The sequence below is a fragment of the Melospiza melodia genome, chromosome 24 (genome assembly GCF_035770615.1).
Source record: "Melospiza melodia melodia isolate bMelMel2 chromosome 24, bMelMel2.pri, whole genome shotgun sequence".
Classification (NCBI taxonomy): domain Eukaryota; kingdom Metazoa; phylum Chordata; class Aves; order Passeriformes; family Passerellidae; genus Melospiza; species Melospiza melodia.
Window position 1 is genome coordinate 9,719,966 of NC_086217.1, and position 23,618 is coordinate 9,743,583.

The 23,618-nt window shown below is 45.9% G+C and overlaps 1 protein-coding gene across 1 annotated transcript in view; it reads right to left on the reverse strand.

Annotated features, from left to right (window-relative positions):
- Nucleotides 1–56: 56 nt before the first annotated feature.
- CACNG4 (calcium voltage-gated channel auxiliary subunit gamma 4) overlaps nucleotides 57–23,618 on the reverse strand; it is a 44,651-nt gene continuing 21,089 nt past the window's right edge. The window contains exons 2-4 of the mRNA XM_063175705.1: nucleotides 10,947–11,030; nucleotides 5,292–5,432; nucleotides 57–4,457 (exon numbers count right to left, since the gene is read on the reverse strand). Of these exons, the coding sequence (XP_063031775.1) occupies nucleotides 3,919–4,457; nucleotides 5,292–5,432; nucleotides 10,947–11,030 (764 nt within the window). The 3' untranslated portion in view covers nucleotides 57–3,918. The remainder of the gene's footprint in view (nucleotides 4,458–5,291; nucleotides 5,433–10,946; nucleotides 11,031–23,618) is intronic.

The following is a 23,618-nucleotide window of genomic DNA, read 5'->3' on the forward strand; positions in this document are numbered from 1 at the left end:
AGCTCAGAGAATCTGGAAATTAAAAATCTACATACCTTTCTCCACACAAAACCAAATACATTTAAAATGGTTTATTTAAAAAGTAAGGATTAAGTACATTATACATGGTTGTGATTATACCAGTAGAACTGAAGCACAGTGGAAATAACACTTTAGAACTGCAGACAGAAATGTAGCCTCAAGGGACATGATATATTAGCCCTTGTGGATATGTGATCCATACAGAGAGAAAAAGAAACAGAAAAAATAGTTTATTGTTAGATGTCTGGGCAGCTGAAGTGATTTCTCCTTTTACTCCTATTGTGTATGAGAAACAAGGAAGAGAGAGCTCATGGTATACCTGAAATTTTATTTCTTGGAAAATCAAATCTGATCCAATAGCATTTTTTTTTTTAGTTCTGTTTCTACAGTGTGTTATATACCAAAAGACTGATAATTGCTAATGATATGGTTTTATGGTATCTGCAGGCCTTGCTGGGAAATGGGGCTCATTTGTTAGATGCTGTCCAGGGAAACCAGAGAGATGTGGAAGAACAGATAATTTTTTTTAAACTATCACTGGGTGGTTTCAAAGGCTGAGCACAATCTGACTCTGTTCAGATAGATCAACCATGGAGCAAGACTGCACATGGGCAGGAATGCTACAAATTTTTCAGTTTTGTCAGAAACAAAGTTTTTCATGGGAAAGGACCAGGGATTTGAGTTTTTTGAGGTTTTTGGTGGGTTTTTTGTTGTTGTTGTTTGTTTGTTTTCTGGAGTTATCATATGAATTTTTTTGGTTTTGGCTTTGGTTGAACAATTTGCTGCACTGCAACTTAACTGCTGAGTTTTCAGTCGCAGTCCTTGTTGTGTCACAGGACAAAAGCTCTGGTCCCTGTTATGTCCACATGACTTTGTTCCCTGTCCAGACCCCATGAGCATCTCATGATCCCCACTCCAGCTCCATTTCTTGAAGGTGCCTGCTGGAGAAGGAGCAGATGCTCCAGCTTGGACCAAATCAGGGCATCACTCCTGGAGAGCTGCTGGACCCAGCCCTGGCCCGGGGGAGGAGGCAAAGAGCAACATCCCAAAACGCTCAGCGAGACTTTCTCTGCCAAAAGTACTGCACGTGCCTCTGCAGGGCTGAGCTGGGCTGAAGAAAAACCTTGGACTTTGTCTGGAATCAGATGGGTGGTTTGAAGCACATTCACTGGAGAACAACGACTAAAAGAACAAAACCCACGCGCGAGCAAACCTGACACTGTCCACTTCCAGTTCAAGGTACATGAGATTAGAGAAACAGCCTATATCTAACTCCTGGTTTGAAAGGGAATGGTTTTATTCTTAATTACAGGAAACACGGATGAGGACTTAGTTCTAACTATTAGTTTTTTAACACAGTGGGAAACAAATAGTTCTGGGAAATTGCACTTGAAAAATACATTGACTATAATTAGATGTAAATTAATTAGCACTTAGTATGACACACTAATGAGACAGAAGGTTGGATTTTTTTTCATTGCAAACTTCTACTTCTATCATAGCTAATCAAAGTATTTTAATATTACGAAGTCTCAAAAAGTAGGAAATAATTTATTGTTTGAAAGCATAAAGATTCTTGTAAAAAAAACCTTTCATCAAGAACTTTAATAATTTTAGAACCCTTTTATGTTGTCCTAGCCGAAAAGTAGGTAAAAAAGTTTTCTTTTCTGCCTCTGTTTGAATTTTTTTTAAAAAGCTTGTGTAACATCTTTCTCCATAGTGTGTTGATACAGAAAGTAGCACAACATTTTCTAGTTTTAAATCATTCCCATCGCTCCATTCGCTTTAGCTCTCAGAGTTCAGAGGTTTGAAAAAAGGATCCCAGCGGAGTTTTAACCTGAATGGAAACTCTTAATGAGCAGGGATGAAGGCTCCAACCCACCCCTGCCAAAATAACGATGAGGCTGTGCCAGGCTGAGGGCCAGGCAGAGCTTAACAGTGACTAGGGGAAGACTCTCGCTTAAAATTGAGAATTGTGTCTTGGTTCTTGCAAGGAGAGAGGCTTGAGTGGGTTTCTCTGGGGGGAGGGGGGTTCAACTTCCTTTTTGGGATGTTAAGGCAGCTGCTCCGGGATATCCCTGGAGGACTTGGTTCCACCAGCTGAAAGCCTCGTATCCAAACCACCACTGAGTCTCTGGCCCGGGGCCATCAGAGGATAAATTAAGACTAAAGAGGTTTTAACAGTTTGGCTGAGATCTCCCACTACCAGTGACCCAAACTTTCCAAATTATAGATTTTTTTTCTTGTGGAGTGTTCTGCTAGCAAAGATTTTCTGGGCAAAGATGATGGGGATATTCAAAGGAATCTATAGGAATTAGATGCTCCTCTCTCACTGCATCTAATTCATCTGAGGGGAATCGGGCACCTCATTCTCATATGGCTTGGTCGAGTGGTCACTAAAATCAGCATGAGTACTATTAAATGAAATTACCTTTGAGTCAGGCCATCGAGCTTTGAGATCCAAGCCTAAGTATAAAAACTGAAAGCAGGAATTTATAAGAAAAGAAAATAATATTCAGACTCTTTTAGAAACAGACAGAAGCAAAGGGTACAAATTAGTTCCCTCCTTACGTGATGCATAGAGTTTGCTGTGGGCTCTCTGCACGTAAGTAGATGCATCATTACAAAATAAATTAAATTAGGTCGAACCACCATTTCCATCTAAAAGCAACTATACCTTGCACCATGCGGCACTTAATTCATAATAAAAAGAGTTTAATAAATATCTCATAAACGGTGATTATTTTTTTCTTTTTTTTTTCTTTTCTTTTTTTTCTTTTTTTTTTTGTTCTGTTTTAAAAAATACAAAGTTGTCATCTGCTCTGCTGACACACTCGGCTCCCGTTGCTGCAGGAAGGTTCGCGAGTCCGGGCGCGTTCTCGTCTGGTTGCTCAGAGATCTCCGTTTCCCATTCCCTCCTGGTTGCTCAGAGATCTCCGTTTCCCATTCCCTCCTGGCTGCTCAGGGATCTCTGTTTCCAGTAGCGTTAGTGTTGCACTTGTGAAGCGTAAGGGAATCGGGGACTCGGCGGCGGCGGCTCTGCCCTGCTCCCGCCGCGCTCGGGCAAATCTCCAGGGGCTCCTGACAGCCAGCACTCAGCACCTTGCCGGATCAGGCACTAGGGCTCGTCGAAATGAGAATTCAAGTTTTCTAAACGTTAGGCAAGAAATGATGCTTGCAAATAGGCTCAAGTCCCACCTGCTTTAATCTGTTTCCCTTTCCAGGTGTTTCAAGACGCACCCACCCTCTGCTCCTCGGCCTGTGTTGCCCCAAGGGATGCCTTACACCAGGAATGGGAGACCCCCTTCCCACCCCCATCAGAGAGTATCTAATGCTCAGTACGTGGGTGCTCTGCGGTTTCAGTGGCACAGGTCAGTTTTAGAAAGTGTTGCCTTCAAAAATATTTTCTTTTTTTTTCTTTTTTTCTTTTTTTTTAATTTTGAAAGAGGCAAAGCTTACACCGTGTTGAAGGAAAGTGGCTCACTTGATGAGTAGCTCATTTTTATCCTTGGGCTTAGTTATAAATTATATTTGCAAGTTTGTATTAAGGGATGTCAATATTAGAAAAAAAAAAAAGTACGACAAATTTTCTGTAATCCTTTAAAACACACTGGTGGCCAGTCCTTTGCAGTTTCTCCAAGACTGTGTAGACACTACAAAAGTGCAGGAACATGAACTGCCTTCATCTTGTGACACCAAGAACGGAAATAAACAAACTCCAAATAGCTTCAAAAAAAGCTACGAGCGTGTAAATATCTTTATGTTGGTCCAGAGGATCTCCACTTGCTACCTCAACACATGCCACAATTAAAGAGGTGAGAGGGTATTTTAACATCACTCCTGATAGATCCATTCTGTTTGGGCATCTCTTCAAAAAGCACGAGGAAGGAAGGTGCTTCACACTGGCGTCGTTCTCCTGTTGACCATGTTGACGTGGAGTCCTTCCTTAAACTCCTTCTGGAGGAAGTTGTGGACCTGCAGGAAACTGGCTTCTTGGTCTGCGTTGTAGCTGGCAGCCGTGGTAACCTTCAAAGGCTCCCTGGAAAGGGTGTACATGGAGATTTCGTTCATGGGGATGGTGCCTGCTATCTTCATGCCAACTGGAGAAATGTCCCTGGATGGAGAAGGCTCGGTGGAGCGGGAGCTGGATCTGGACCTCCGCCTCCTGTACCTATAGCTTGGCATCCTGGCATAAGGAGAACTGGAAGAAGTCTTAAGGAATTCCCTCTTGGTCTTAAACCTCAGCTCTTTGTTCTTCTCAATATAAATGTTCACAGCCAGAACACCTATGGTTTCGGCCACGATAAAAGACAAGGCTCCAAAATAAAAAGACCAGCCATAGTTGTAATGGTTCTTTTTGTCCTCATCTCGCTTGTCACTTGGGTCACCTGCATTGCTTGATATGTAGACAATGATCCCTATGATATTACTGAGACCTGGAGGAAGAAAAACATAAATCAGTGTTTATGTGGCTGGGGAGGTAAAATTTAAGCCGTGTTACTTTCTGGACCTGAATGGTTCTCAGACTGGGACAGAGAAATTTTATTGCATTTATTTACTCTTACATTTATCTCAAGGATTCATTTATTCCTGAAACACAACCAAAAGATCAACATACGGAGCACGTGTGCTCAATGGATCCCAAAATACTCAGCAGGACTTTTCCCCATCTCTTTGCTGCCACAGTGGAAAAGCAGCAGCTTGTAGGAGCTCACTAATATTGTGAGCAGGATTCTAACATCCAGAAGAATGATAAAAATACATTTGGAGCTCAGGGCTATGGCTGTTCACCTTGATCAAAATAAATTCTCTTCCACCTTGCTGAATTTTCATCTAAATGCTGCATGCTTAATCCAGGCTGCAGGGAGAGCTATTAACAATGGGGCTGACTCTCTCAGATGTTTCTAGTGTGAAAAACGGGCTCACCTATCAGAGGTGAATGTTTTCTGCCTTCATATTTAAAAAAAAAGGCCCTAGGCATAAGAGATGCCTGATTCATCTAATATTTAATACATTTTAAATAGTGTAAAACATGCTTGTTACTGAATTTCACTTCTTTCTACAGGAAAACCAAACGGTTTTCTAGAATATACTTATTGTGGGGCTTCAGGAGCATAATTTTGTCTTGAGAAATTTGCCTGCTGTGGTGCTGTTAATGCCCTCAGCCCAGGAAAGGGATGCAGGGAAAGCACTGCCAAGGAGCTTTTCCAGAGTCTTTTCCATCTGAAAACAGCAGCACTTCTTAAGAACTCAATTTAAACAGAACATACCTGCTGCAACAAAGAGAATCCCAGCGCTGAGAATAATGTTGTTTTTGCTGTTGTAAATCCTTCCTGCTCCGACACAGAGTCCTCCCAGCAACAGCAAAATTGTGCTTAGGATGGGGAACACGCTGGAGGCACGGACGATGCCTGCAGGGACACAGGTAGGGAGGGAAGACCGAGCAATCATTCTGGGTGCCTCCTCGGGTGCAAGTGTGGAGATTAGAGTCTCAAAAGCCCTGATTTTTTCCTAAAATTGTTATGAAGAATGATTTAATAGAACCAGAGGATTGTTAAGGTTGAAAAAGAACTTTTAGATCATCAAATCCAACAGTGAAACCAGCACCTCCACTAAACCATATCTTTGAGTGCCAGCCATATCCACACATTTTTTGCACATAGTCAGGGATGCCTGTTCTAGTGCTTCATAAGCCTTTCAGCAAAGAAATTTTTCCTAATATCAAATTTATTATAATTTTTTTATTCCTTTTTCCTAGAATTATCACTGATTCTGCATTTCTGGCCATGTTTTTGGGACGAGGGAGCCATGAGGTGACCAGTGTGACAGAGACTCAACAGAGTGGCTTCAATCTTTTGAGCTTTCTCCCAGGAAGTCCAGCATTATTGGCATTTTCTGATGCCATCGTGTGCAGAATATTTCTGGCAAAGCATGAGGTAAGTGACAGTAAGACCCAGCACCACGCAGGGAGCAGCAGTGAAAAATTCATGAGCTGGCCATGAACCCTACAAGGTTTGGGACAGCTGGAGCAGACGGATCTGTTCCGTGGTGCACACACAAGGTGAGCAAATTACAGCTCTTGAAGTCAGCAGCATCCATGTTGCCAGCAAGCACAGCTAATAACCCCTTTTTCTTTTAGTGGATATTAAGGACATCGAAACCTTTCAGATTTCTAAGGAAGGAATTTTAACAAGTGTGTTTTAGATGTTTGTGTTTAGTTCCCTGACAGCAAAGTAGTCATTTAAAATTCTGCATGCTTCAGTCCATTCATCAGCGTATAAAATCCCCCACAAAAATATTAAAACACCACTTCAAGCTAGCTTTCAAAGTCGGGTCACAAGAAGACAGAGCAGCAATCGACAGGGAAGCGGCAGGGAGGGAACAAAAGGGCTGAGAAAAAATAAACAAGCATGAGAAGAGAGTAAAAACCAAAGGGGTAAAAGCTGCCAGGGGTTCCTGAAAGGCAGAGTGAGGAGCTGAGTTTTATTGCTGTAGAGAGAGGATTTATTTTTTGAAGAAGGGGAGATAAGGCGCTGAGCGCTGCTGTGGAAAATGGGATCGCCCTGAAGCCGGGGAAAGGCGAGGGCAGGGAGGGGAGCCCCGGCAGAGCGAGGGGCGCCAGGCTGGGGGATGCCAAGGCCAGGGAGGGTCAGAGGCTGCTGTGACAGCGGCATGGAGCCCCTCAGCGCCGCAGGGTGAGCGGAGAGGAGCCAGCGCCATCTGGGCCGTGCGGGGCCGGGGGCGCAGCGCTCCCTCCGGGCGCATCCTGCTGGCTGCCGCGCTGGGAGCGGCAGGAACGGGCAGATGTTCCAGCGGCTGCTTTCCCATTCACTGCCCATGGCCCTGGCGCTCCCGACTCACTGAATCGCTTCCTGACGATTCCCCTGGTAACTGGTGGCAGAGCTCCAGTGGCTGCGGAGGGACGGGGATGGGGGGCTCCGCTCACTGAGCCCCGCTCCGCCCGGGGCCGGCTCCGGACACAAACCCAAAAAGACAAAGGCAGCGCCTGCCTAGGAAGCTTCTGCCTGTATCGATCTGTAAGTGCGAGAAAAGTCCATCCTTTCCCAAACTGGCAGCGTCGCTGCACGTGTCCTTCACAGCTGGGGCATTTTCCAGCCGGATCTGAAGCCGGGCCAGGCGGGCGCATTGCTATTCAGGCAGCGTCTGGCAGGAACTGCCAAACGCCACCGATGGGAGTGGGTGGAAGGGCTCTGGGCAAAGCCTGCTGAGAGGTGAGAGCCTGTTCCCTTGGCCTGGGTGTAGGAATTAACATGTGTGCTAGGAATTAACAGCACTTGGCTTTTGGGTCAGTTTTTTCAGTCAATTGTTAGGAAAAGATTCAAAGTCAGTCTCTGCTGCTGGACTTTAAGGCACCCCAAATCTCTGTCTGTCTGTTTTTGTGCCCTGGCTAAAGGCTTAAAATCGCCTCTGGCCCACCCTTTCTGGATATTGTTTCCTGCACTTTATGGTCATGCTGTTTATAATGATTTCAGTTAAATCAAGGAGCTTTCCCAAAATGCTTCAGTAATATCATTGGAAGGAGCTTTGGTCAGTGATATCATTGGTCAGACGCACCAAATATATGGGATGTGTTGTTCTATTTGTTCTATTTCTACTAATAAATTTCAGAGACAATTTTTCTATAGTAGGTAATTAACGAGAAGAGAAACAAAACACACAGTGTTCTCTTCCTGAAAAATTCCACAGTCTATTTCTTTCTTACAATGTGTACTTTTAGCTCTGAAATTTCAAAGGAAGCTCATAAGGTACCACGTAGAATTTACATATGTCTCCTGATATTGGTAATAAAGTGACAGCACATCAAAAAACATTAAGGCAATCTGGTTTTTGCTTTCTCCCTGGCTTTTCTCCCCCCCTTGTTTACCGTCCTGTCGGTTTGCATCGCCTGCTGTGCACCGCTATGTGCGGTGACACCTCCTCCGGTGGAGCCGCTCCTCCCCATGGGGCTGCAAACCCTGCTCGGCTCGGGCTTTTCATCTCCGCAGAGGCGGGAGCCGAGGGAATGGCTTTGCAAAGAGGATGCTCTGACATGCAGGGAGGAAGGGCACGAACGTGTGGAGATGCCCCCGAAGCGGGGTCCCCCTGCTCGGAGCAGCAGAGCCCCGACATCCCCAGCGCACAGCGAGGATGAGATGGATCCCCCTCCTGCCAAGGGAGAGGAGCCGGTGAATCCGGGCTGGATGGGAACAGATCGGGTTTGGTGTGACCAGAGAGAGCAGGGAGAGCAGGGAAGGAGGAGAGGAGGGAAGGAGAAGAGATGGAAGCAGGAGAGAGGGAAACAGGAGAGGAGAGAAGCAGGAGAGAGGGAAGAAGAAGAGAGGGAAGCAGGAGACCAGGGAAGCAAGAGACAGGGAAGCAGGAGAGAGGGAAGCAGGAGAGGAGAGAAGCAGGAGAAAAGGAAGAAGAGAGGGAAGCAGGAGACACCAGGGAAGCAGCAGACAGGGAAGCAGGAGAGGGAAGCAGGGACAGGGAAGCAGGAGAGAGGGAAGCAGGAGAGGACGGAAGCAGGAGGCACCAGGGAAGCAGGAGTGAGGGAAGCAGGAGAGAGGGAAGCAGGAGAGGAGGGAACCAGGGCACGTTTGCCGCTGGGGATGCGGTGGCAGCCCGGGGTCCGTGCTGGCACTGGGACATCTGCTGCTCACTGGGGCCCTGCTCAGGCATGTGAGGGGGATTATTTTAGACACACAGATGGGAGTGTGTTGCCACGGGGAAGGTTCAATAGGAAGGGTCTTGTCTGAGCTCCTTTGCACGTCTCAGCTTGTCCCACACTGTTGTTTGCTTGGTTTTGTAGGGAGCAGCTTGAACACCAAAGGGCAAAATCCAAACTCCTGCCTCTACCCACTCCCTAGACCAAAGTTTCCCAAAATCAGTCATTTTTGTCACTGATTTTCATGGGGTTTTGAACCAGGGCTCGATCCTGCAAACACTACAGTGTTTGCATTTCTCTGAAGCCCAAATTAAACTGGGGGCTGTGGAAGAGGCTGAGACCCCTCACGCTGCTGCTTCAGGAGCACAAAACACATGAGTGCGGGTGCCTTTGCCTAAGCCAGGCAGGAAAAATAAATATTAGTCCCAACATGTCCCTCTGAGAAACTGTGCCAAGAAATGGCCAGAAATAGTGGAGAATGGAGCCAGTAGACTGCAAAAGTGTTGCAGAGGGCAAAAACAGGACAGAAGCTGTCACGTCCCTGTGAAACAGGATGCAAATATCCTCCTGTCTTAGACAATGATTTGGTCCCTATTACATATAGGTATGAGCTCATCTCCTCTGGATTTAGACATGTTACCTTTCAGTAAACTCTAAATCAACTCTGTCCATGGGAAATTGCAGTTTTCTTATCAAACTTAAAGCCAAGGAGCCTTGTCTCTGTGCAGACTCTGTGAGGTGAGCTCTGCTCTGCGGGGGAGACACCTGAGACTGATTTTGCAGAAGACATAAAGGGTTAGACCAACTTGTTTTTAAGATCTGTACTTAGTCACTTTTGCAAACAGCTTTTAGGAACACCCGTCACAAGCACACTTACAAACAATTTACCAGTCTCGTAGCTTAACGTGGAGCTGGAGACTGTTTTTCCCAGTTCTCACTTTTCTCCATATAAAGAAGGCATAATGTGCTTTTATCATGATGCTACTTAATTCCTCTTTCCTTTTACTAATGATGTTTGTTTCCTAAAGCTGACTTGGCATCAATTTAACATTAGTTCCAAGGCTTTTTATGAAAGATAAATGCAGCTGTGCTCACACTCTGCCTTTGCCTGAGCTCTGAAATCGTGTCACCCGGGTGCTGTGACTGATCTAAATCGACAAGAGCAAAGAGGAAAAAAACATCTGGGTTTTCTGGCGAGGCAAACTTTTCAGAGATTTTTTTTTCCCTTATTCATGTCTTAGCAACAAGAAGTTGTTGCCCACAAGTGAGCAGAAGGGCAGAGTGGTTCTCTAAGTGGTGTTGAGGTAATTAATATTGTAATTGAGGAGTTCTCTGCTTTGCCAGCAGCGTTGTTCTGTGCTCCCTGATTTCCCAACACCTTGTGAGCTGCAGTTCCTCTCCCTGCTAAAGGGCACTGCTTTCAGCTTGGCTGCTCAGCTCTTTTGTTCACGAGGAACAACAAGGCAAGGAGTCCTCTGGGGAAGGGGAATCTAACTCCAACTTTGCAGGATTCATGGTTGGGTTCCAAGACTTGCCATCAGCTGAGAGAATGGTCAGGAGGAGGGGATGAAACTGCCCTGATTCCCAGACCCAGGTTGGTGGGTGGAATCCCTTCTGGGGGTAATTCCATGCCAGAGTGGAGCAGCAGTGGCTGGCTGGCCAGGCAGGGAAGCCATGGCCCTGATCATGCTGGGATTTTGCGGTTAGCTGCAAAAATTTCAGCTTCCTTCCTACAGTGCAGTGATTTCACTGCAGGGGATGTGGCTCAACAGCTGCAAAGGCTGAGGCTTGAGTAAGGGTTGGGTTTAGGCATTTGGTAAAGCTTCCTAATGGGCTGGAACCCACTCCTCAAACCTGTTTTGTTACACTAACCCTATAAATACTCCCTCTGTAAAATATTGTTGCAAATCTGGGCAAGATAGCTGCAGTTTTCATTTGAAAATTTGTCATATGATGTTTAGACCATCTGCACCAAAATTGCGAGCATTCCCCTGGAAAAAAATCCTTGAAACCCCATGGCAAGAGGGTTGGAACTAAATGGTCTTTAAGGTCCCTTCCAACACAAACCATTCCATGATTCCATGACCATGAAGTGGGGTCCCCAGGGGTGATGGCTGTGTCAGCTGCTGCATGAACTGGACACGTGGCCCCACTGGGCTGTGCAGCCCAGTTTGGGCCAGTCTGCAGTGAGTAAAACTGGGGTTGCTCTCTGCAGAAGAGAAGCCCATCTGTGTGTCAGGTGTCAGTGCTCACTTACGGAGAAGGTACTCTGAGCTGTCGTGGTCGTAGTCATTGTCCTCAGGGAAGTGGTTGATCCGGAAACAATGTCCTTTGTAGATTCCTGGATGGAAACAAAGCAAACAGAACCCATAAGGAACACAACCAGGCAAATGTGCTGTTTTAAACCACCTCTAAAGTAATGAATTTTGGGCAGATTGGCTGAATGAAGGGACAGCCAGGATTCCTGGGCTCTTCCTTCAGCCACTTCTATCGTCCTCTTGAGATTTTTAATCTCTAAGTGCTTCACTTTATCAGCGCTGTGCTTATCTTACAAGCATACTGAGTTTGCAAAGCTTCTTTTTGTTCCCAGAGTGGCTGTCAGGCTGGGTCCCTGCTCCATGGCTGGGGCTCTCAGGGCCAATCTCGCTCCCATCACCCTTCCCATCTCACCCCAGTGAAGTGCCAGTAAATGCTGAATTGTCCGAGCCCTCTTCAATTACTCTCTAGGCTGCAAAAACAAGTCCATAAATCTCTTCCTGCTGCAGTTGAAGCCCTTATGTCCCACTCAAGGTTGGCTCAGCTTTTAATGGCATATTTGTTTAGCTAACTGGGAGTAAAGTCAGGGCACAGCATGCACTCCTGCTGCACTCCTGATCCCTGGAGGGACAGCACCAGAGCTGGCTGGACAAACCCCTCGCTCGACTGGACACCTCAGCACTTTGTCCGTGTAGGTAAAGCTGTCCATGAGCATTTTGTGCTCCTTCCTGTCACTGTTATCCACAGTGTGAGCTGCAGCTGGGTCGCTGTGGCACAGGGAGCTGCACGGGGAGCTCTCCCCAGAGAGCTTCCTGCAGGAGCGAGCCCTGAGCTCTGATTGTGCCGTGCTGCTTTCATTATTCATTAACCAGAGCTCTCCTGCTCGGGAACACATCACCCAGGCTGAGTTATCCCTGCACAGGAGCCTCAGTGCTTACAGCTCGAGCTGGCAGAAGGATTTAAAACCCATCACTTAATGCTACTTTAACAGAAGCACAGCTGCAGTCTGTAGGATATAAATGTGGATTTATTTCACTACCTATTACCAATGATTACAAAAATCTCAAAAGAATTACTAATCCAGAGGATTTAAATTGCACCCTGTGAGTGTCAACTGCAGGTTTGCTACTACAGCACATTAAATTCTCCCAGTAAATGATGTATCAGCTCTAATTGCAGCAGCAGCAGCTCAGGCTTTCTCTGCACAGCACTTCAAAGGCTGTGGGGAACAAGATGCAAGTGGCTCATGTCACATCTGGGAGTGACACACCTGTCCTGGCTGCCAGGTGGGGAGAGCACTGCAGCTGGGCTGCTCCTGCTGAGCCTGTGCATCCACAGGGGCTGCTGCTTCTCAAGGCAATGCAAAACTCACGTTTTAAAGATGCCAGTGTTTATTTTCATGGCAGTTCACACAATCACCCCCAGCATTACAGAGCCTCTCAGACTGGATGGTCATTTCACTGAGTCTGTCCGTTAAGGCGTGCAATTTACAGGAAATACATTCAAGAGTGTGATTTTTATCCTCTCTATTTATTAAGGAAAAAAAATCTAAATAATTTTCCCCATCCTAATTTCTGTGGAAATAGGCTTCTCAATGATTGTGTTGTGTGTGTATGGGTGGGGCCACCTCAGTCTGCACACCTGGTCTGTCTGTAGGTGTTGTGTTCTGTATCCTCACACTGACAGAAAGCAGGGTTAGAGGAAATAAAGGGTGAAATTCCTCCCTGTGCTCAGAGAAGCTGTGGCTGCCCCATCCTTGGAAGTGTCCAAGGCCAGGTTTGATGTGGCAGCCTTGGATAGTGGAAGGTGTGGGTGGAACTGGGTGAGCTTTAAGATCCCTTTAAACCCAATCCATTCCATGATTCTGCGGTCCTCCAATAAATCTAAATAATTTTCCTCCAATAGTAAAATAAAGAATAAATTTCCTCCAATAATAACCTCCAGTAAAGGTTAAGGCAATTGGCTGAATTTATCCACAGTTATAAAAATATAAAAGCAGGGGTATGGCAGGTGGCTGAGCTGCAGGGCAGGCAGGGAGAGGCCCGAAGGAGGGAGCTCAGTGTCCCCACCAGGGGCTCCTCTTGCACGTTCCCCGAGTGTGGACATGGCAACAGCCCAAACAAACACCTCCCTCCAGAAACTCAACAGATGAGGAGTCTGCAAGACAGAAATGTTCTCGAGGCCTCTTGTGTTGCAGCACTGATGGACTGATGGAGGGCTTTGGGCTCTGTGAAATGGCTCAACGTAATTAAACTGCTGAGTGAAATGGGCCCCTCAGCAGAACTTTCAGAGAGGCCATGAAGCCATTCCTGCCCCAGCAGGGCTGGAATGCACCAGCATTGATGAGACCTTCATTTCCTGGCTCTTCTATTTACAGCCTCTCACATGAAAGAGTATGAGCAAGACTAGCAGAGGTAAAAAAACAGGCTAATCAGAGGTAAAAAACAGGTTAATCACCTCTCTGCCCTGCCCCCCCCCCACCCAAAAAAAATTAATCGGCATGAATTTGAAAGTTCCTCTTTATTTTCAGTTTTTAGGAATACTGGGGTTGGTCATTATTAATTGGTCATTATTTATCTGGCTAATTTATTATAGAAATTGGAAATGACTGTGAAATTTGGACCTGTATCAAAGCCTAGGAATTCAAAATATTCTCCCCAGTACTTTTTATGTAGTTCAGACCAGAGATACTGGTTAAGAGTCCTCTCTAGTGTCTGTGATGTTTGATAGCCAATAACAGCAGCAGACTGAATAACTTTTTTCTATAAACTTAACAAGTGCAATGTAATTCAGCAACAGCTTATTAAACTCTCAGTGAGGCTTGAAGTTGCTATCAAGAACTCTGGTGATCTACACAGTGTTGAGGCCTCTTTCAAGCCACAAAGTATCTGAAATAAAGGCTTGCTAGGAAAAGTAACAATACTTCTTCATAAGGATGGACTTTGAAGTTCAGATTTGGCAAAAATTAAAAATTCAAATTTGGCAAAAAATTAAAAATTAAAACTAGCTGGAGAAGCCAATGAAGCAGCGGTCAGCTCTAAAAGGTGACAGCAGAGTCTGAGCTGTATTGATACATAAAAAATAGGAGCAAGTCAAAGCTGGGCTTTGGTGGGATATTCATCTCCATGCCCTGGCATGTAAAGCAATGCATAAAGAATAAAAGTCATGGAATGGCAGAGGCGGCAGAAAAGGAAAACCTCAGTTAAGCCCAGTAACAATCATTCTGCAAGCACCTGCACGAGGGCTGAGCTGTTTGAAGCTTTTCTCCAAGGCTTCTCAGGGGCTGCCCTGAAGAAATGTGCAGGCAAACGTGGCCACAGGTCCACACTCACTGAGGCACACAAAACCATTTCCCACCAGGAAAGGATGGGGGACAGAGATTTTCCTTCTTGCCTGAGTTTGGGGATACAGTCCCTTATATCCTTGGGAGAGGAAGATGGAATATTTAACTCCTACTGCTGTCCCCACTAGAGAGAGAGATAAATAAACTGCAATCACTGCCTAACAGACACTAAAATATTGAGAAGCTCTTCTGGATACCTCTTGAGAGTGAGATATAATATCCCACTGAGATGCTGTAAGTATTACTTCTTTCTTTGAATGATTACTGATACGTTTTTAATGATGCTTTTAGAAATACAAATATTAGAATGCATTTTTTCTCCTCATAATAGCAAAAACTTTGTTCTGAATTTTGCGCCAGGACTTCAGGATCTGCATTAATGATAATGAAGAGGTAAATTTTCTGAAGCGCTGTTGATGGTGTTAGAACAATTTTTTTTCCACTGGTTGCAGCCTACTTAGCTGGCAATTAGGAACTAAAAAGCATTTCTGACTTGGTTCTGCTCTGTGTTCAAGGGCTTCTCTGGCAAGGTTAGTACTTCCCAATCTCACTAAGTGTTGTTCAGACAACTATAATTAGAGTGTGATGTACTCAGATAACATGATAAGGGAGGCAACTGTAGTGCCTAAGTGAAGATTAAGCTTTGTTTTGGGCTTTGAGATCTCAAAATACATAGAGATTTCAACAGCAAATCAAAGTAGTGATCCTATATTCTGATGACATACTGCCTTCTCCTTGCTCTTTCTCAAATAATCCTTTAATAATCCTGCCTCTACCACTGCAGATTGTTCTTTGGGTTTTTATTTTTTGATGATTGAGAGTGAAGATTAATGCTTAGGATGCAAATGCATATTAATTTGTTATTGTCCATACCATCAGCCATGTCTGACAACAGCCATTTCCTGTGGTTAGTGTTTATCAATGCCAACATTCCCTGATGCCCTGGAAGTGTTTGCACAAACCAGCACTGGAAAACAGCGTCCTCAAATGTCTGACAATATTTGTCAATACAAGGCTGTAGTTTTGTTTTCTCCCTGCCCTAATCTTGAAAACTCTACACAACAAGACCTTCCCATAGCACTACTGCTGTGTTGTCATTTAAAATAGGTTTCCAGCACTGCAGACTGGAGCAGCTCTGCAGCAGAGGGCCCTGTCTGCAGGGGACTTCTGTCAATAGGGATTTGTGTCTGCCAGTGCTGAGCAGGGCTGAGGGAGGGAAATCTGATAGCAGAGGGGAAGAGGGGCTGGGCTGCTCCCTCCTGCTCCATCACCTCCTGCACCCTTAACCCTCTCAGCTGCCAGCCCTCCTTATGCAGAAAACACTGGGTTTGGGACCTGGTGGAGAAGCCTTTCTTGTTTCCTCAAGACACCAGACATTTGCAGTGTCTTGGATCAAACTCTCCCCTGCCAACACACCCCATTCCTGCAGCTCTCCAGCAGCTCTGGGGCACACACGTGCACACTATTAATATATTGTGTGAAGCAGGGGATTCTCCCAGTGGAGGTGCATGGGGGGGATGGGAGCTGTGAATTTCAGCTGCAGAAGTGGCCACTTGGCTTCAGCAGTCACCTGCAGGCAGGTAAATACACCCACAGCCATCCAAAAAACCTCACCAAGCAGCCCATTGCTTCCTGGCAAATGTGGGACTTCTGGGATGGTTTGGAGACGTGGAATGAAATTATTTTCAGGATCATTTCACAGCAAGTGCTGTCAACACCTTCCACTATCCCAGGCTGCTCCAAACCCCACCCAACCTGGCCTTGGACCCTTCCGGGATGGAGCACCTCTGCTGTTGGGGGCTGACTTCTAATTCTGACAGGAACAATTTTACTCTCTGAGCAAAACATTCTTGGGTTTTTTTCTCTGTTGCCTGTGGAAACAGGGAATACAAGTTGCAAGGAGCTGACTGTATATTAAAAATAAGGCAATTAGTAAGGTACCAGGGGAAATTTGGACCGATGGTTCTGCTTGTTGCATCTATTCTGTGATTAAATACTGTGCCTCAGTTCCAGAGCCAGCTGTCAGCCTGATTTACTGCAACACATGAATATCTGAATGGTTAAATGACAAGTTTTCTGAATACATCAGCACAGAGAGGGCTGACTGACAGACAGAGTCACAGACCACGAGGAAAGTGTGACAGCAGAGTGGGGCTGCTGTAACAGAAGTGGCCTGAACACAGTGTCCATCCCAGCACCTCGTGCAGGACTGGCTTTCCTTAATGGCATGGCTTTACACTTCCCTTGGACATCACCTCTATTTATAGGAGTGAGAGTGTCTCAGGGCTGGACTCTGCCAGGGCAGAGGAGAAACAGTTGTGTATTTTCTTCCTTAGGAGGATTTCTCTGCTGACAGGTTCTGAAGCCCTTTGCTGGCTGATTTGAGCAATAGTGAGCAAAGGAGATCAGACATGCCAAAAAGTGTTCATCTCCACAAAAACATCTATGTGTGCTCTGTGTTCATTTGTTTGATTTTCCACCAGCACAGCTCCCCTGTCTCACTGGGCTGACACCACAGCACATGCAGCTGCTGCCTTTGCTTTCCTCTCATTCCTCTTGTCACAAAATAACCCTCGAGAAGAGGAATTGAGGGTGCACCTCCTTTTACTTTCAAAACCTGCTCTGTGGTGCTGCTGGTCAAACAGGGGTTATTCTAGTCCTGAGCTCTCCCCTCAGACCACAAGGAGCAGCATTAGATATTTTCCTGTAGCTCGGAACTTTGTGTGTTAAGCTGTCCCAAGTTTGATTATTTGTCTCCTGCTGCTTGCTGAGAGTTTCACAAGCCTGTCCTTAAGTTACTCCAATGAGCACAGCTCCCACGGGCCTCTGCCTGGAGATGTTTAATGCTGTCATTATAAAAGAAATCATGAACTATTGATGCAGGTCATGTGCAAAACACACCTCATGTGAATTTGCTTCTCCACAATGCTGCTGTGAGCCGCCTTCATCACCGTGGAGGATGCAGCCAGCAGAGGAAGAAGCCTCAGGAGGTTAAATACACATTTATTGGGTGTCTGCCTTTGAAAAAAGTTTGGCTGTTGTAAGAGCTGGAAACTTCAAAGCATAGGCTGGTTTTGAGACAGATTCTGTCTGACACCCTCGGAGTCCTGCCAGTCCTGGAAATTTGTCCATATGACAGTTTGTATTTTTGTTTCATCCCGAAGATGAATTTGATGAAGAGCACTGCTCATACCTGGGGTTATTGCCATATTTTTGCCAGGGTAGATCCTGTGTTCAGAGAATGCTCAGGACATAAAAAGAGTAGGAGTTTATTCCCATAACTGTGGGCTACCCTGGTGCCATGGGCAGGACAAGCTGCCTGTGTGTGTCATGGTCAGGCCAAAGCAAATTCAGCTCAGCTGAGTCTTTAAATGGAATCCATCCTTACTCTTAACCATGTTTCTCTACAGGTCTTGAGACTGTGAAAAAAAGAATATTTTATTTCACTTATAGAAGCCCTTTTCTTCTTTATCTTTCATTCCCTACCTCAGAACTCAGTTGTTTCTCATTGCAGTGAGTGGAGCTGCCTCCTTTTGGGCCAGATTCTGATTTTCCTGTACTGGGCTCCAATCTGTCTCACCCAGTGATATCAGAATCTGGCCTACTCCCTTTTGTTTGCTTCCCAGCTACTTCCCGGGCACAAAGACAATTATTTTAAAATGTAGAAATGTATGAAATTTGCCCCACTTTCTTCCTTAGGAGCTGTCATCTCAAACAAACCCTTTGGGTTCTTCTTTTGATCTATTTTCAATTGTCTGGTGGGCAAAGCAAAACTCCTCCTCCAGTCTCTTATTTTCTTATCTTCTGCTGTGACATGAATTTCCCCTTTTTCCAGTCCTCCCCCTCTGCTGCCTACAGACCTTCAGCTGCTCGGAGCTGCCTGGCAGTGCCCTGGTGCCAGGTGAGGAGCAGCCACTCAGGACTTGCTCCCTGTCCCATTTTGCTCCTCTTTAAGGCTTTTAAAGGCAGAACACCTTCCCGGTGTGCTCGGCACCTCGGGAGGGCTCCGAGGAGCTGGAGGAGCTGCTGGAGCAGCTGCTGCTGCCCACGCACTGCAGAGGAGCTGGGGCTGGCAGGCAGCTCTTGCCTGGCCTTTATTCAGTGCTCCCCATTCCCCACCAGCCTGGCAGGAGCAGGTTTTCTCCAGGAACAGGTCTTGGTTTATCTTGTCATTGATGTGCACACTCCATTCTCTTCCTTTCACGTAGTAAATGCTCCCTCCTGTATTTACTGCAGACTTTCTGTGAGAGAAGAGTCTTACACCCCACTCTCCAGTATTTAGAATGTCCTAATCTGCTTTCCCCAGCTTGCCTGCACTGTGGCAGTGCTTGATCTGGTTCTCTTTGCTGCCAGCAGCCTCTCCCTGGTGCTCCTGGACACAGCCCTGTGTGCTGGAGGAGAGGCTGTCACAGCCCCTCTGCCAGCCCAGCCCCACAGAAGGAAGGCTGTGCTGCTCTGTTCCTGCATTGCTGTTTCTGCAGCTCTCACACTGCACTGGAGCTCATGCCTGCTCTGAGTGCCAGTTCCAGACTGGAGAGGTTCCTGCTTGGGCAGCTCGACCTTCTTGGCACAGCCACCCCTTTTTGAACACTCCTGAGTTCTCTGTGGCCTTGGCTGATCTCCTCCAGGTGCCAGGGGATGCTCACTGTTTCCCAAGGAAGATGGTCCTATGGCAGAAGGGGTACTTTGTTTAGGAGATAAAAAAAATCCACTGCTCATGGAATGACAGAATGGTTTGGGTTGGAAGGGACCTTAAAGCCCATCTTGTCCCAGCAACCTTCCACTGTCCCAGGCTGCTCCAAGCCCCATCCAACCTGGCCTTGGACACTTCATGGATGGAGCACTTCTGACTTCCAATTCTGGCAGGAACAATTTTACTCTCTGAGCAAAATACTCTTGTTTTTTTTTTGGCATTCTGCAATCCAGGATGCACCAACACTATTTCATACAGCCTGGTAAAGCATCTCTAGATTCTGGATCACCTACACCAGAAGATATCCCAGGAAACGCCTACAGAGGCTCAGTCACTTATAATTCATGTGGAAAACACACAGCCTCAGCAGCTGACCTCCTGTTTTCAGCTGGGCAAATATCATCAGAGATGTTGTGCATTTGTAATTCTGTGTAAGAAATGAACAGATTCAGAGAAGATGTTTTGCCAAAGATGCCTTTCATATTCTATGACAGCCTTTTGTTCCATTATAAGATTTTGAGACCTTGAGGGATGTTAGGAAACTCGTGGCAGCAAAACTCATTTCCCAAAGATTCACCTCACCTGCACATCTGGGAGCTAATAAAACACATCACAGTGTCTGGCTGCTGTCCTTTGAATCCTCTTCAGTCATTACAAAACTGCTGCCAAAAGTACCAAGTGTCCTTGTGCTACCACAGTGAATACCAATGGTACCAGGGAAAGGCAGAGTAGGGGAGAGTTGCATGTTACATCTTGGTTTAGGCTCCTCACTTTCCAGTTTCTTCAAATATTTGCCTCATAAACCAGCATTTTGGTCATAGAATTCATGACTGAGGTTATTCAGCAGTGCTCCTGTCCCTTCCCAGCTGCCTTTCCTTGGCCAAGCAGCAGATAACAGAGTGTGGTGTGGAATTCCACAAGCCTTGCTGATGGGTCTTCCTACTACAATTTGCAATTTTCTCCTTATCAGCCACATCCTCTTGTGCTGCTCCTTGGATGGCAAAGTGGGGCAAATTTCAGGGGCTTCTGTTTTAGTCTCTTTTGTTGCTCCTTTTTACAGAGCTTATTGAGGGAATGTCTCTGTGTTTTCTAGGGAGAAAGTCTGACAAACTTCCAGCCCTGATGTTCAGTTTGCATTTTGTAAATCAACAGCACAGGGAAACAGGGGCAATGCCTCAGGCTGGGTATGTCGTGCTTGTTTTGGGGCAACACTGGTGATGCTGCTGGAGGAACATTTGTGTTCAACACTGGTGATGTGAGGAACATTTGTGTTCAACACTGGTGATTTGAGGAACATTTTCAAGTCAGACACAAGTCAGGCCTGCCACGGTGAGCGTTCTCATGCCTGGCTCAGCCCCAAGGAACTGTCAGCATTCCTGGTTTGTCGTGGGGTTGCTAACTCACTTCTCTGTGTCTGCTTTTCTCTCCACCAGCCCAGCCCACACTCGCTGTGTTCTGCCTTCACACCTCGGCTCGTCCTGCATCTCCTGCCTCAGTCCTTTATCCAGCAGCCCAGAAGTTTGTCTCACCACTCACTTCCATATTTTTCCCTGCTGCCACTTTGCTGAGGCTGTTTCTGGGTGGCTGATATAATCCTCCTCATCCTTTTCAAGTGAATTTGGAGCTTGGACAGAAACCTCCATTAGAGTTCTGTAGCTGGCTTTTCTACCTTAGCTAAAATTAGTCTAACACTTGAGGAGCTGGTGTTGGCTTCTGAGGTGAGAGCCTTCATCCATCAGAGCTCTGAACTGAGAGTCATCCTCTGATGAGTTTCCAGCTCTTACTTACATTCTGGCTCCAAACACCTTAATTTAAAGAGGTACTTTAGTAACTGGCAGTGCTTTTGGCACAATATATCAGAGACTGAGTTGTTTTTCACAACTGTGAATGGCCCCACAGGGACCATCACCGCCCCAACACCTCAGCATGGGAAATGAATGGTGCTGGCCTGAATCTAGCCAGGATTTGCACCAAAATCTGCTCTTTTCCCCCAGTATTCTTGACCCTGAGATAGATTCAGTGGTACTCCAGGGAGGCTGCTGCCAGTCCATCAGACTGTGAGAGGGCTGGAGTGCCAAACTGCATCGGGTGCATTTCTGAGAACAGGCCCTCCTTCAGCCCGGTGAAGTTCATATGCTGCAAAATGACAAATCATGTTTATTTTCACAATGTCAAACCATGCCTTTTCCCTGCATCTGCACAATTGGAATCAAGTTTCCCTTAAGGGGCAGTTTGGTTTTTATCCATATGGTTTCCCTTCCTTTGATAAGTCATCAGTTCTCCCTCATTAACCTGCGATCAACCAGGGCTGGATGGCTTCACCTTTGAGGATCACAGCACACCTGCACATCCTGTCCCATGGCTTGGCATTTCCTGGGGGTGGAATTCAAGCAAATGGACATTGATGTCTCTCCAAAATCCCTACTGAGTTTGTAATTTGAATCACTGTCACGGTCACCTCTGGGGTGCTTCCTGAACTACCTGAAACACCCCCAGTGCAATGTGGGATGCTCAATCCCCTCTATTTTCTTCCACTTCAACTTTCACATGTGCACAACCTCCAGTTGTTGCCTTACTATTCTTAATTTCTACTTTTAGACCCTCTTAAACTGCCATTTTATCCCCCATTTTCTGAAACATTTTCATTTCACACCAGGCAAGGTTTATAGCAGCCTAAAATTTAAGAAACAACTCTCCAGAATGAGGACCTGGGAAATCCTTGGGGATGTTTGGGGTAGCTTGCACAGGGTGTCTTCTTCTCTGATGGAAAATCCTTCCAGATCAAGTCAGTAGAAAAAAGTGATTCATATTATTAATCGTTCATACTATTGATATTATTGAGGAGATGGTTAATATTATTGATGCAATCAATACTGAGAATTGAGAATTGGTTGTTCTGATTATTGATGGTGAGATCTCTTGGTGTAGCAGAAGCTTGCAAGGCACTAAATAATTACCTCTCTGCATTAAATGAATTATTGTCAGCTCCAATAGCAGGAATGTCTCTAACTTGACATCCTTTACAAACTTTCTTTTGGCTCATTCATACCTTGCAAAGTTGGGTTTTTTTAATGAAAAAGCATGAGGTTTACACTGGAAAATAGTGATATAGAACCTTGCTAGTGAATTGATTAGGAATGTGCAGGATATTTGGACACTCCTGGAATCTTTTAACGATTCCACATCTCTTAATCCGTGTAGATTCATCATCAGATGGTGGCATTCAGAAAAATAGTTGGATATTGAAGAAGCAATAGGGAAATAACAGTCCATAAATCATCTCAGTTGAAAGGAATGCTTGTAATGTGTCTGTCTTTGGAAGGCAGTGACCTTGAGTTGGATCTCCATTCGTTTTGAGCACACAAATGAGTCTTCCTGGTCTCTCTGCCAGCTTGTTGAGTTATACATAGAAGCCGAGCCTCTGGAGGTTGATCATGCCCAGCCAGTGATGCAGGACAGAAACAAGGCAGATGACAACAGGGAATCCAAAGGTTGGGAGAAAGGGGTGGAACTGCCAAGCCCTGCTGATGGCTGGGTTTGGGAAATGCAAGGCAAAGGTCTCAGTAATCATCTGCATGATGTATCAGTGTGAGAGACACTCCACCAGGAGAGATTAGTGCTGTGCAGGCTGTCGGGCTGAATACCCAGGGCTGATGTCTAACCTTGGGAACAAAGAGCAGAGCTGCTGGAGGGACTGAGCAGCTTCCAGTGGGGAAAAATGAAAGGAACAAAAATATTTTGCCATTGTTAAATCCTGGAAGGGAATATAAAGGCAGCATGTAGGATTTAAACTTGAATTGGAGTTACTACTGCTTTGGTTATTCCTGATTCCCAGCAGTGCCTGCAACCTGAAAGGTGCTGCAGAGCAATGTGAAAAAAGAGCAAAGGAGCAGAAAAAGAGAAAAGGAGCACTTTGGGGCAAGGAATGGGAGGTGGTTCACAGAGGAGGAGGAAAAGAAGTTTGGGAGAAAGTGGGAGGGAGAGAGAGCTGAGGAGGGGGGGGTCTGTGGAGATGGGGACCAGAGGGTGAGCCAGGTCCTCCTTGAGAGCCCTGCCTGCATCCCAGCCCTGCCTGAATTCCAACTCTGCCTGGATCCCAGTCCTGCTGAATCCCAGTGTTTCTGAATCCCAGTCCTGCCTGCATCCAAGCCCTTCCTGCATCCAAGCCCTGCTGAATCCCAGTCCTGTCAGAATCCCAGTGTTTCTGAATCTCCACCCTGCCTAAATCTTGGTGTTTCTGAATCCCCACCCTGCCTGCACCCCAGCCCTGCCCAGCTGAAGAGCCAGTGCTCCCTCCTGCCCGAAGGCAAAGGGGTGCCACAGCCACTGCCTGATGAAAATTAAAAGCCTTAAACTTTCTGATTCCCAGGACTGATTTAAATCACTACAGCTAAAAAATGACCTAATACATAAAAATTGAGACAGCTACCAAATAGATCTGTTTAAATGAACACATGGAGAAGAGATTCCATTTGGCTCCTGCACATGAAACTTCCTATTTCCTAATGCAAACTAAGCAGTGACAAATAAAAATGAGGCTGCAAAACCAGCATGACCTCTTTAAGCTTTAATTATTCATGAGAACTGTTTTCTTCTCTGCTGAGATTCAGAGCAACACATTTAAGTGGGTTCCTCTC